The sequence below is a fragment of the Alligator sinensis genome, unplaced genomic scaffold, assembly GCF_000455745.1.
Source record: "Alligator sinensis unplaced genomic scaffold, ASM45574v1 scaffold1297_1, whole genome shotgun sequence".
Taxonomy (NCBI): Eukaryota; Metazoa; Chordata; order Crocodylia; family Alligatoridae; genus Alligator; species Alligator sinensis.
The window spans coordinates 334,981-349,294 of record NW_005842901.1 but is presented as its reverse complement, the minus strand read 5'-3'; the positions used below and the strand labels follow the sequence as shown (position 1 = coordinate 349,294).

Below are 14,314 nucleotides of genomic sequence, written 5' to 3'. Positions count from 1 at the left end.
TGCCCATGGCTGGGGCAGGGAGGAACTGAGCAGGGAAGAGTATTGCCAAAGACTCAGAAGCCCCTGGCTACTGCTGTTCCCCTTGGTGCAGTTTCCCATCATGCTGAAGGCTGCTGCCACCACTGTCACTGCTGTCCTGCCTGGCCCCACCCCTCACCCCCAATTACACTACTGCTGGGCACAGCCATGCAGCTCAACAGTGCCTGGCCCAGTAGCATGGTCAGGCACTGGTGCAGCAGTTGAGGATGTTCTCCAGCAGCCTGCCAAGCCCAGCACTGGGAGGCTTCCCTGCCTCTTGCATAGAGCACAGGATAGGCCATCCAGGCAGTCCCTTGCATTTCACAAAGAGCTGCAGAGGAGAAGTCTCTGGACAGCTCCACTGGCAGGAAGCTACTTGCACAGCCTGTGGTTAGCACCTGCTATATACCCACGTTCCAAACAGGACCAGGCCTGTGATATTTGCTATTCTGTGAACAGCAGGAGAGCCGCCTTCTTCAGGCTGTGGGCCGCAGCAAGGAGAGGCAAGCCAGGGGATATGACAGACTTGCCAGCGGGCAGTCCTTGAGCATGCCCCTTCAAGGCTTCACTCTGCTCTTTGCCAATCAGCATCAACTCAGCACAGCAACAAGTGCAAACATGACGTGCTATTAACACTGTCCATGCCTCTAGCACTTCCCCTCACAGGATCCACCCTCCCACCAATTCACCAAGGCAGCAGGAAGCCGAGAACACAAAGGTCCCATTGACTGGCCTGACATGATGCCACACAGCAGCAGCAGAGGCAGAACAGGACCCAGGAGCCCAGCCTGTAATACATGCACACCCTTCCCAGAAAGAGAAAGCAGTCAATGGGCACAGACTCAGTCTGGCTTAGAGACTCCTGCTTGAGTGGCAGAACTTTTCCATTAGGAACTGCCAGAAGCAGGATCCACCCGTGAGGACTTAAAATGGGCTGGAACCACCTGCCTGCACTGCTCTTTGCTCCCTAGCAGTCACCAGCCCCCCTTCACATCCTACCTTGCTCTTTCCCCCCTTGCTGGAGAGCTGCATCTCCGCTTCTTCAGAAATGCAGCTATAACTTCTACCCTGAGCTGCGCATCATCCACCCACACTCCTTCCCACACTGAAAACCAAGCAACCAGTAGGTGAAAGACACCCATCATTGCTGTTTACTAATTCAACAGCCTCCAAGGTGTCTGTAGCAATGCAGGGCCCCTGCCTGGTGACATTTACAGTCCTAAGTTACTCTGTGATCAGCACAAGCTTCTGGAAGAAAGAGGTGTCCTGTCAGAGATCCTCTGCAGCAGGATTCACTGTTTTGGCAACTGCTGCAGGGAAAGCAGCACATTTTCAGAGCCGATATAGGCCTAGTCCATCCACATGAGGTGACCAGGGGTTAAATGCACCGAGCTGCTGGGCTGAGCAACAGGAGTGATGGGTCTCCTCCCACCAGAGCATTCTGTGCAGCAACCACGATGCTATGAACCAGTCCCATCTTCTGCTCTGCTGTGTCTCTCCTTGCCTTGCGTGTTGTCAGGAGGCAGAGAACCTCCATGCTCCAGGTACGCTGTGTCTGGCACTGCCAGCCCTGTCCTGAAGGCTGTGCTACAATGACATCTTCTGCAGCAACACAGAATTGCCTTTGCTGCCCATGACCTCAGGCCTTCCCTCCCACCGACCCAAATTACGTCTCTGGACAATGCTGTAAGTCTGTGGAGGCAACTCTGTGTCTGTGAGGCACAGACACTCTCAAAGCAGCCTGCATGGGGGAGGTCAGAGGAAAGTTTACTATCATGGGACAGAGGGAACTCCATTATAGGGTCAATGAATTGTTGGTCCTGGTCCCCATTCAGATCCATGCGCAGCACCCCTCCTGTGCAGAGGCGTTTTGATTGTTGCTGCTGCCCCGAAGCTCATTCTGGGGCCTGGGTGGAGGTGGGGGTCACTCCCCTGGGGCTAAGAAAGGCACATTCTAGGATGGTCCCTTCACACCACCCATCTGGATCCTTCTGCAGCTTCCACAGCCACAACCACAGCTGGAGCGCACCTCTACCCAGGCCACCACACAGCACCCCAGAGCCAGGTGGGCTCTGCAGCCATCCATCAGACATGTGTGTTAAGCCCCCGTGCAGATGCACAGGAACCCTGCACTGTACCCAGGAAGGGTGACCCAGTCACACTCAAGTGAGTCTCTGCCTGGGCCCCTGGCCTCCCTGCACCCTTGCTCCAGCCAGTGGTCACATCTCCACGACACAGTTGGGCGAATTTGTTCGGATGGCGTCAGCAATCACCTTGGCTCCTGACTGGCCAATTCGGTTCCCCTGCAGACTGGGGAGGAAAAAGGATGGACATGTACACACAGCTCAGCAAACTCCCCGCCCCTGCAAGCCCTGGCCAGAGCCTACAACAGCAGAACCAGCAGTGCACTCTTTACAGGCACCAGGACCCAGTGGGAGCCCAGGAGAATGCTCTGCTCCCACCTCCCTGTCACTGCCACCTGCTCTGCTCCTGCCCCTGATCCCTCTCTCCCACTGCCAGGTCACTGCAACTCCCCACCCTCCTGCCTCAACCCGGCCTTCCCACCCAGGGCTCTAATGACTATATGGCTTCAAAGGCTCCAAGGGCACCAATACTGCTGCCAAGCACTGAACTGGAGGTGGAGAAGGGAGACATACATTTTCCCCAGCCCACACCAGCTCCTCCAGTCCACTTCCCAACTCCAGGCCAGACAGCCTTCTCTTAATCGTTCTAAGTCTGCAGCCCAGGCAGGCTTGGTCATCCCATGCAGTCCAGGTGCCCTTCAGTTCATCTACTATCTTTTGCTAGCATGCTGCAGTGTCTCTGCTCCAAATTTGGGGCCACTGCTATGATAATGTAGTGGATTGTGGGTGGTTGAAGCAGCCTGGAGAGGCCCTGGGAACTGGCCACGTGCACAACCTGCTGCCAAGCCAAGATATCAGTGGTGCCCTTGTCCTACAGGCTGCTGCCCTGGCAGGGAGTTCTCAGAAAGCTGATCTCCTGCCCCACAGGCTGCTGCTGCCTCAGAGGTGCTCTTAACATACAAGCCACCCCAGAGAGGAAGGTTCCTCCCCCAAAATCAGGCTGCTCTGCTAGGCTGAAACAATGACAGGCCTGAATAAGACTTTCCAGGCAGGCCACCTCCTCTGGTAAATGCCAAGTGCCGTTTAGGAAGCCCAGTTCCTCTTTTCTCCCACCCTGCCCTAGCTAGTGCCAGGGCCAGACTGACTGCCATCAGCACCTGACCACAATTCCAAGGCAAGTATGGGAGCTGACCTGAACCCCAAACAGACTGGAACTTACTGGCTGCTGAAGTCCAAAGCTCAGCATCTCCCTCAGACCAGAGTCAATAGTGCCAAGCTCCTGGCAACAAGGTGGGAGACAAGGTAGGAGCAGGAGGAGCTGAGGGGTAGTGCAGCACAGACTGATGGGTCTTACAAAGGGTGTTTGGCTTTTGGGAGGGTTCCAAGTGCTTGAGACCAATATTCATTGTGTTTGTTTGGCAGAGCTTTGGGGCACCAGCTGGGATCAGGAGCTCAAATGTCCTAGAGATGTTGGAGCATCCCAGTGTACGGAGGCAGCTTAGGCCTGTTATACTGTTAGGGCTGGGTGAAAGAGTATCACTCCCAGGTGACATGTCACACTGCTCATAGTGGGGCCCTAGAGGTTGAGTACCAAGAGCAGGTGAGGACATACTCATCCCCCATGACCACTGCTCACATCTCCTCTACCTCCCAGCTTCCTTACCAGCCAGCTGGCCCCTCCGCTATCACTTACTTGACATAAGTCAGCCCGTGGTTCCCTTTCAGTGCTGTGGCAATGCAGATAGCTCCATCCATGCCTAAAGCATTCTCTTGCAGGCTGGAGGAAGAGGAGGCAAAGAATGGTTAGAAAGCAATGCCTGGGACTCATGAGACTCCCCTCCCAGGGTAGCCTTGGTAGTAAATGCTGTGCAAGTCTGTGTGTGTGTGTGTGTGTGTGTATGTGTGATTGTGCATGTGCATGTGCATGAGTGTGATCCTATGTATTTGAGCATGTGTATGTGTGATTATGCATATCAATGGCTACATGGGAGCATAAGCATGTTGTTGGGATGTGAGGGTGAGAATGTGTGAGTGTGTTGGTGTGAGTGCTGCTCCATATAGGTGTACCCCAAGAGACTGACAGACTTTAATACAACGCCTGGCCTCTGGCTTATGACCTAGACTGGGAATTGCATCCTGACAAACTAGGAATCTTTTTATTTCCTCAAAAAACACTTGGGCCAAGCCAATGGTTCCTCACAAAACACCTGGATCAAGCCAAAAAACACTTGGGCTTACTTTGAAGTCATCAGATGCAGCATCTGCTGCCCCATTCCTTCTGCAGATTTGTCAATGAATGTGGATTTTCTCCTTCAGACCTGGCTTCCTCTCTCACTGAACTGTGTCACCCTCCTAATATGCAGTTAGTCACAGTGATCTCACAATCCAGTGATAGTAACATCACAGCTGTTCTCTTGTGATAGATTGTCCCTTCATTAACAGTCATGGCAGAGGAAGCCAGCAGGAGAGGAGAAAGTCACTGCTCAGTTACAGGAACAAAATACATCTGGAAACATTTTGGGGATTGGGGACTGGACTCATGATCAGTTTTACACACCAATGTAAATTGCACCAAAATTTAGAGTATACAGATGGTGAAGTTTTACTCCTCATTTTCCTAGGATAATTTGACACCAGATTTGAATGTGGTTCATGACTGTCAGGCTCTATGTTGGAGGCCTCTTACTTTTTTACATGAATATAAATACCAATTTACACTCACATATATATGACATGCCCTTGGTGTGTGATTGTAAAGAGCAGTGGTCCTAGCTAAACCTGCCTGACACTTCCCAAAGTAAGACTTTTTTCTGAATTTGCTTCTAACTTTTACCTTCTTTGACCATTTGGAATGAAATTTCCATCCATCTGAAGTTTTCTCTCTCTCTCTCTTTTTTTTTTTTTTGAGAGTTTCAGCACCCTCAAAAAAGATCCGGGGAAAGTCAGGGAAAGTTCTATATACTGACTAAGGCAGAGGTCCCATGGAAAAAAATCTATGTGGTAATATTAAGATGACATCATTATGCAGATGAACAAGAAAGCCAAAATGTGACACATTAATGTCACAGTCATTTACATTGGCTTTGTAAATTTGTGGGATGTGGGATGGACAGGTGGCCACTTATTCTCTCTGCACTGGCTTGATCACTGCACACTACCCTGAAAGCAGGGGAGTCAGCAATAGAGTTCATGTTGGGCAAATGGCTACCCTGGGATAAATGCAGACTCATGACACTAAAAACCAGTGCAACTGATGCTAATGTAGTTCTACTTGTTTTTCCCTAGGATTAGTTTACACTGGATTCTGGTAGGTTACCACACTCTAAACTCTGCATTGTGTGTCCCCTGTAGTTGCACTGAGAAAAAGACAAATGTGTAAATGTGTTGAGTATCCTGACCAAGGCTGCCCAGGCAACTTGAATTCTGCCACTTCCTGCATTCTGTGTGGTTGACTTTGCCCCTTTAACAACCTTCTGCTCAAGTGGAGTTCACAATGCAATAGTCCTTGGGAGTCTGCCCCAATGTAGTCGCTACGTACTTCAAAATGTGGAGGCTGCGGTTTACTTTCAATGCGTTGGCCATCGCTTTGGCTCCAGGCACACCAATAGAGTTTCCTCGCAAGCTGCATTGGACACCGGGAAAGAAAGAAGGGAGATTAGGATCTGTAGCTCCAAATGGCAGAGAGCTAACATGTGGATCCCAAATCACTGAAGAAGAGAGATTAAGGAGCAGTGGGATAAGGAGGCCTGCGTCAGTCAGACCAAGGCTTAGATATGCCAGAGGAGAAGGTTTCTGCCTTAAAAGTTCCTGCCCTGCCTTAAGCCTGAAACTATCAGAGGATGGAAAGAAGACAGAGCTGATGGACTGAGACCCTTGGAGACAGCCCAGGAGAAACAGGCCACAGACTGAAGGAGGCAGGCAGCTACAGAATACTTACTCTAACGTTGTGAGGCTCCTGTTAGCCAGTAAGGCCTCGGCCAGGGCTGTGGCCCCACTCACTCCAATCGAAGCCACCTGCAGACTGCAAGAGAACGTGGAGTCATCAGTTCAGTTCAAGCCAAGTCATTCTCAGTGGCTCCTGCCAGACAGGCAGTGAGCTGAGGAGACAAGAGCCTGGAGAAGCTCCTCTTCTAATGCACTTTCACAGCAGCCTGAGGAGCAGTATCTTGCAGAGAGGGTCCTGGGGTATCTCTGAGTGGAATAGACAGTGGCACTTCCTCCAGGGATAAGCATTAACATACAGGCCCTGCATAGTCACTCTATAGTGAACAGAAAGGATGGCTGGACTCCAACATGGGAAGGAACCACAGCTGCTGCAAGCTAATGGATTCTTCTCCTGCTCTGTGTGCCTGAGGAGTGCAGCTGACTCAATGCTGAGGCAATTGGCCCTCAGCAGGACCCTGCACTGAATCAGTGTGTGGTAGTTAACTGAAAATGTCCCTTAGTGCAAAGTGACTTATTTCCAATGACCAAACTGCCTAGACGAGCCCTGGCCTCCATGCAGTACCAGGCTGGACAGACTATTACCAAGTGCATAGCACCCGGGCAGTCACAGCTAAGGACAGAAATGAGGCTTTATGCTCCCACATACTTGGGCCTCACTCGGGCTATGAAAACCCAGCACACAGGTCTCCCAGAACTTCTCATTAGCTTTCCTGAACCATTCACAGTCCCATAGCGCATCTCCCATTTCCCTCCCAGTCCCCACAGCCACTTCTCCCCTCTCCCCCTAGTACACTGACTATTGTCACTTTTGTGCTTTCTTGAGCAGACGGGTCAAGCAGAGTCCCCCAGGAGGGTCACACCAATGTCTCTCTACAAGCTGGTCTCCCCAGACAGCACACCAGCCTTCCTCTGGTCCTACAAGTCCCACAGCCACTAGCTGATCTGACAACTCTCACAAGTGTTCGTTGTGCACCCACCTAACTACCAAGTCCTCCAGAAGTCCAAATATTGGAATAATTTGTGGGTCCCATGGAGTAAAGCAGCAGTTCCCAATCTGTGGTACAGGTACTACTAGTGGTATGCACACAACCTGTTAGTGGTACGCATTAAGTGTTTTATTATAATTATTTTATATGACAAAAATTTGATGGTACTTAAGGTTGAACTGAACAATTTTCTGGTGGTACTTAAGGTTGTATCATTTTAAATTGGTGGTGCGCAATCTGTCAGAGTTTGGGAACCACTGGAATAAAGAGATCTGGGTGCCTGAGGTATCTCAGCCCCAGCAGGGCAAGCAGGGCCAGCAACCTCACTTCTGTGCACCAGTATAAAGATCACATGCACAACATATTCCTGCCTCTACTCTTCACATGCAGCATGGGCACTTACTAGAGCGCTGTAAGGGTTGTGTTCACCTTCAGAGCAGTGGCAAGGGCAATCATTCCTTCATCTCCAATTGCATTTTCCTGCAGGCTGAAACAAAGAGGTATCAGCTCATGCTATATATGGCCTTACCACCCTGAAACACACGCAAGGGAAAGAGGCTCTGTCAGGGGACTGAGGAGCAGTGCCTGATCCTACATCCAGCATGACACAATGAGCAGTGGCTTAAGATATGTCTATGCCATGCTGGATAATATCAGACAGCAGTGCCATGAAACAGGCCTCTCCCACTCACCCCTGCACCACATGCTGAAAAGATGTCATGTCCTTGCCATGCACCCCAGCCTGCCTTTGGGAAAGTGGCACTGGGCGCACACAGTTTAGATGCGCTGGCAGCTAAGTGATGTTTGTACATGGGAACAAGGGGCAAGGTGGGTTCCCACAGCGCTGTTCCTGGGAACTGCTAAGTGCAGTGCAGACATGCCCATACCATCTAACTACCTTGATTGCCACAGCACAGCTGTGGAGAATAGTATTCTCACAATGTGAGAATACTATTAGGACTATAAATGCACATCACACAGGTCTCCATCCCCAATGGACAGTGAACAGGACTCCAGAGCCTATGAAATGTGGGTCCTGCATAGCAAGCGCTGCAAGGGCAGAAGGCAGCACAGTCCATCGCAGGAGGTGCTAACAGCAGGATCCCCACCTCCCAGCCTCAGTACAGTGGAACCCTCCAGCTGCTAAAATGACCCAGTTCCAGAGTGGTTAGTTCCACAGCAAGGTGCCATCTGTTCCTCTCGCCTCCTGTCACCTACAGTGAGGGAGCATATGCCAAGCCAAAGTACAGAACAGTCCCAAGGGCCAGCAAAGGGAGCACTCCAGGATCCTGACTACATGCGTCAGCAAGAGCCACGTGGCTTAAGGCAGCGATGGTCCAGCTGTGGTCTGTGCTGCAAACCCCTTTTTCATGCTTTCTTGAGTGCAAGGGCTGCAGGTGGGGACAAACCAATGTCATGCTGCAACCATGAAGGGGTTTGCAAAGGAAGGGGCTGGAGACCCACTAGCTTGTGGAGGTGGCAACTGCTTTACCCTAGCCAGTAACAAAAAAATAGGGACATGCTCCTCTGCTGAACAGAGCCCCTTGCAGTGGGGTGATGCACTTACCCCCCAGAGGAAAACTCCCTCACTAGCTTCTGGAGTCCATAGGAGAGGGATGGTCATTCACTTGCCCCCTCCCCTCTTGACCTCTTCTTTCCCCAACCCACTGTTCAACCCAAGCAGCTGGACACTCCCCTGCCAGGCAATCAGTAAGCCAAGGAAGACACACCTTGGCACTGAGGGAGGCAGTGGGCATGTGTTTCAGGACCTGCAGACCATAGGGCACCAGGGAAGTGTGGAGGGAGAAGGCTGGTCCTGCCTGCTCCACCACCACTACCTCCAAACTCTGCTCAAGTACACAAGAGGACTCCTGTACAAGACACCCCACAGAGAGCCCTTGGGTTCAGAAGGAGCCTGAGACACAGATGACTTTTGCTGAAGCCAGCACTTACTCTAGGCTAGTCAAGCTTCTGTTGGACTGTAGGGCTTGAGCCAATGCTCTGGCAGCCTTTGCCTGGATGAAATTCCACTGCAAGCTGTAAGAAAAGAAGCAGACATGAAGGCATGGGGATGTAGGGGAGAAGAGACCTCCTGCTGTGACCCAGCTCCTGCTATTTTGAGGCTTTACATCATGTAATTCTGTTCCCTTGGTGTTAATGCAAAGTGAATTCTTTCCCCCATGGGACAAGGGTACGTGTTCCAGAGGGAGACAACAGGCATATGGGGATGCATCTCAGCCAGGTATTGCAAACAGATTTAAACATAGGAAACTGCATTCTGCCAAAAGACATCCCTTCTGCCCTTCTCACTAACTCTGGGATTCTCCTGTGCCACCTTCCCAGACCTGCAGTGTAGCATTCATAGGTACCATGAAGCATCCAAGGTGGCAGCATGATGGTAGCAGGTGATGTTCATTCTGAAAAGCACTTCCTCTCAGGCTTGTGAACACTGCTGTCACTAGCCAGAGGGTCAGGATTGACAAGCAATTACTAAAAGAGAAGGAAAATCATGGCCTATATGTCTATTTAGCTTTTAAAAGTAATAGGCATGAAGGACTGGTAAAAGTTGCCAGTCAGAGCATGCCGGGGAGTGAGTCTCTTGTTCAGCCACAGGAGGGCTGGCAGTCTAGCTGCCCTGCTTGCAAGCCTAGGCTCAAAGCTGGAGAACAGGCTTGAGGAGTGAGAGGAGTTCAGGGCACACCCAAGCAGGATTTGGCATGCTGAACCCACCATCAACAGGGACAGAGATTCCTGGGGTACAAGCCCCTGTTCACAAACCAGATTCACACACACCACTGAAAAGCCGTCACTCTCACTCCCTGTGTGCCTGGCCTGGATCTGAGCTACACCCTAGAGACAGACTCTGCACGGCTCTCCATGAAACTGGAATTCTGCCTGCAAAGCTGGAAACACTGCCCCTTTCCCCTTAAAAGGGGAACAATCCCTGGCAGGGATTGTTCATTTACTTTGTGGACACAGCAAGGAATTAAAAACCAAGAGATGAACATTAATCAAGGTCAAGGTGGAACTCACTGCAGTGATGTCAGAGCCTTGTTCTCTTTCATTGCCTGTGCAATGGCCTTGACTCCTTCGTCATGCAACAGATTTGCTGCTAAGCTAGAGGCAAAGTACAGAGAAATGAGTGTTAAAACACACAGTGATCCACTACACCAGCTGCAGAGCAAGAGCAGAGGCGAGCACGTGGGAGAGGAAAAAGACAGCAAGATGAAACTAAATGGCAGAGAACTGCACACAGATCCAAGGGCCTGCTCAGTGCTTTACAATATAACATACACTTGTCCTGTGGACCTCCCTTCAAACAGCTCCAGGGTTCAAAATGGAACAAAGTGTTTACATGAGCATCTGTGTTGACACACATTGAGCTAACTCAAGGGCTCATCCCCTTGCTTCAGGGCACCTTCTAGTCACTGGCCGGGATCAGGAATATGCCTCACTCCATGGCAAGGCATCATTTAGTGCTTTATGTGACATTATGAATTCAGGGCACTCCAAGTCATCACATGGTTAAACCAAACACATGTTTCCTTGGTGCCAAATCACTAAGCCCTCAGGCTGGAACACACCCCATGGAAACACCAGGGGCTTGAGCTGCCAGAACTGTTGTAGCACCTCTTGGATGGAAGCCGCCTCTGAGAGCTCATGGCCACTGCAGTGCCCTAGAGCAGTCTCTCTAGCCCCCATGTCAGCTGGATCCCCCCCGACCTCTTTTCTTGTGTTTAGACCTGCACACCCCTCCAGGACTGTTCAGAGATGCGGGCTCAGTCACCATAAACTAATGAAGGCCCTGGAGATCTCCAAGGATATGGTGCTGTGAGGGGGAGCTCTCATGCCCCTGGCTCCTCCCTAACAAGCTACAACCATTCAAAAGCACAGCCAGGCAGAGCTGAGCTGAATGAGCTTCCACAGGGAGGATGGGAGGTGTAATGATGCTGTTCTGGGGTTCGTCCTCTTCCGTGTAAGTGGATAAAGTGACCCTCACATACTGGAATGGAAACAGCCCACCCAAGAGCTCCTCTCAGCTGTCTCAGGCACACTGCAGCCATCACAGGATTGCTCCTGGTACATATTCCCTTTGCTCAAGTGAGTGATTCCTGCAGCCTCTCCTCCCCATCCCACACTGGCAAAGAGGCTTCCCTGATACTCCACCTCTATGCTCCCCATTGCTCCCAGAGATGCAGGTGTTTGAGCTACATCCCAAAAGCCAGGGCCCTTCCCTCCTGCCTAGAGACAGCTCTTGCAGGGAAGCTGCCCTTGGCACTGGGGGGCTCTCCTGCCTAAACCCTCCTGAAGCAGCTGTGGGAGATGATTCCCAGGACTCCTCCTTCAAAGCAAGGGTCTTACTCCAGGTTCCTCAGGGTGCAGTTGGTCCGCAGGGCACTGGCTATCTCCGGTGCTCCCTCTTTGCTGATGGAATTCTCCCGGAGACTAGAAAAAAAACAGGTCACAGGGGATGTTTCCTTCCAGGGGAAGGACTAGGAGGGCACAATCCACACTCATTGCCAGACCCATCCTGTCCTTCAGGGCAAACAGGACTAACCAGCTGACTAGGACTGGCTCTTGGGGCAGCATGGGGGATTAATGACAGAGGGGCTGGTGGCATGAGAGCAAAGGGAGTGCTCAGAGGGGAGCAGCTGCTGAGGTCACAGAGGTGTTTCTACATTTCTTCTTCATTCACCCTGCTAGGTCATGCCCCAACACCCCCCACCCCCGCCTATTCCTGGCCCAGGACCTTTGCTCTTTGTAGGGGCAAAAATGCCCCTAGAATAAGCTTGGCTGGTAAGGCAGAAGCACAGTGCATGTTGGGATCATCAGCCCTAATAGCCTTAGGGTCCATGGCAAGGCAGTGCCCACCCCATACATGTCTGGCTGCTCCCCATGTCAGGAGAATCTTCTGCAGGTAGATCCCAATCCCACTCTGGGAATGAAACGAACACGGATGACAGACAGCCTCCCTGTACCCAGGGTGTTCTTGAAAATACTACAAGGCCACTGTTTTATCCTACTCATTGAGTGCAGCCGCAAATGAGGAGTCAGGTTTGGCATTCCCTGTTCAGTCAAAGGCTATTTTTGTTTCCTTTTCTATGCCTAGTAACATAACTGGAGGGAGGGGGGAACACCAACACTGGGCACCAACTTAAATGAATGGTGGTCCCTGGGGAGCCCTGGCAGCGACAGTCAGGGAAGGGACAAGGAGCCAACCTCAGCCCCAGGTGCAACCAGGCAGGATGGCCAGAGCTAGTCCCAGCCATGGTGAAGCAGGTTCTGCAGACCCAGACCCAGCTGAGTGGCTGTCTGGTAAGACCCTACAACACTTGCTCCCTTTTGTCACCCTCTTCCCCCCCCCGCCAGGTGTTGGAACAAATCCCCTTCTCCTGCCCATATCCCTTCCCGAGGTACAAAGAAAAAACCCCCGCTATTTATGCCTCTGCTTACACTCCTGCTCATTGTTTTAGGGTCTCTGCTGTGGGCAGAGACTGTTCAAACCAGGCCTGGATTTCATAGATTCATATATTCATAGATGTTAGGGCTGGAAGGGACCTCAATAGATCATCGAGTCCGACCCCCTGCATAGGCAGGACAGAGTGCTGGGTGTGGATGACCCCAGCTAGATGCATATCCAATCTCCTCTTGAAGACCCCCAGGGTAGGGGAGAGCACCACCTCCCTTGGGAGCCCGTTCCAGACCTTGGCCACTCTAACCGTGAAGAAGTTCTTCCTAATGTCCAATCTTAATCTGCTCTCTGCTAGCTTGTGGCCATTATTTCTTGTAACCCCTGGGGGCACCTTGGTGAATAAATACTCACCAATTCCCTTCTGTGCCCCCGTGATGAACTTATAGGCAGCCACAAGGTCGCCTCTCAACCTTCTCTTGCGGAGGCTGAATAGATCCAGTTTCTCTAGTCTCTCCTCGTAGGGCTTGGTCTGTAGGCCCTTAACCATACGAGTGGCCCTTCTCTGGACCCTTTCCAGGTTATCCGCATCCCTCTTGAATTGTGGCGCCCAGAATTGCATGCAGTACTCCAACTGCGGTCTGACCAGCGCCCGATAGAGGGGAAGTATCTCCTCCTTGGATCTATTCGTCATGCATCTGCTGATGCACGATAAAGTGCCTTTGGCTTTTTTGATGGCTTCATCATACTGCCGACTCATGTTCATCTTGGAGTCCACTAGGACTCCAAGATCCCTTTCCGCTTCCGTGCCACCCAGCAGGTCATTCCCTAGGCTGTAGGTGTGCTGGACATTTTTCCTCCCTAGGTGCAGCACTTTGCATTTCTCCTTGTTGAATTGCATTCTGTTGTTTTCTGCCCACTTGTCCAACCTGTCCAGGTCTGCTTGCAGCTGTTCCCTGCCCTCTGGCATGTCCACTTCTCCCCATAGCTTTGTGTCATCTGCAAACTTGGACAGAGTACATTTCACTCCCTCATCCAAGTCACTGATGAAGACATTAAAGAGTATTGGTCCAAGGACCGAGCCCTGTGGGACCCCACTGCCCACACCCTTCCAGGTCGAAACCGACCCATCCACCACGACTCTCTGGGTGCGACCCTCCAGCCAATTCGCCACCCACCGGACTGTGTAGTCATCCAAGTCACAGCCTCTTAACTTGTTCACCAGTATGGGGTGGGATACCGTATTGAAGACCTTCCTGAAGTCTAAGTATACGACATCCACCCCTCCTCCTGTGTCCAGGCGTTTTGTAACCTGGTCATAAAAAGAGACTAGATTGGTCAGGCACGATCTGCCTGCCACGAACCCGTGCTGGTTCTACTCTGTCTCCACGGCTGAGTAGTGTAGTGATGGGACAGGCAGAGAGGAGATTTCAAACTGTTCTGCTTTTTACCCCAGCGTGCAAGGTACAGGTGACGACAGCATGGTCAGAGCTGCTGTCTCTCCTGAAAGGGGAGCGGCTGGGGTGAATGGGGCATGACCAGGGCCCAGGCTGGAGAAATACATTCTGCATCTGGAAAAGCAGATGTAGGAGACACTCAGAAGTATGATGCCCTGCTGCCTCGAGCTGCACCTATCTCAGCATTCTGCACAGCTGCCCTGCCCACAGCACACTTCCGCCTTTCAAAGGCACCTGGGAACCTGTAGCAGTTTACAGTATTCTGTATTACAACATTTGGTATGTAGCCTATTGTTTGTGGGCTGAGTTACCTGGAATTAGCCAGGGAATGCTCTCAGAGATGCTGGCAGACAGCATATATATAAGTTCTCACTGTTTGTTTTGGTCTTAACCCCTCAGTTCCATTGCACCTTG

At 51.5% G+C, this 14,314-nt stretch overlaps 1 protein-coding gene across 1 annotated transcript in view; it reads right to left on the bottom strand.

Moving 5' to 3' along the window:
• Nucleotides 1-695: 695 nt before the first annotated feature.
• Nucleotides 696-14,314, bottom strand: part of NLRC3 (NLR family CARD domain containing 3) — a 53,117-nt gene continuing 39,498 nt past the window's right edge. The window contains exons 11-18 of the mRNA XM_025192201.1: nucleotides 11,396-11,479; nucleotides 10,067-10,150; nucleotides 8,987-9,070; nucleotides 7,437-7,520; nucleotides 6,040-6,123; nucleotides 5,641-5,724; nucleotides 3,796-3,879; nucleotides 696-2,328 (exon numbers count right to left, since the gene is read on the bottom strand). Coding sequence (XP_025047986.1) covers nucleotides 2,238-2,328; nucleotides 3,796-3,879; nucleotides 5,641-5,724; nucleotides 6,040-6,123; nucleotides 7,437-7,520; nucleotides 8,987-9,070; nucleotides 10,067-10,150; nucleotides 11,396-11,479 — 679 coding nt within the window. The 3' untranslated portion in view covers nucleotides 696-2,237. The remainder of the gene's footprint in view (nucleotides 2,329-3,795; nucleotides 3,880-5,640; nucleotides 5,725-6,039; nucleotides 6,124-7,436; nucleotides 7,521-8,986; nucleotides 9,071-10,066; nucleotides 10,151-11,395; nucleotides 11,480-14,314) is intronic.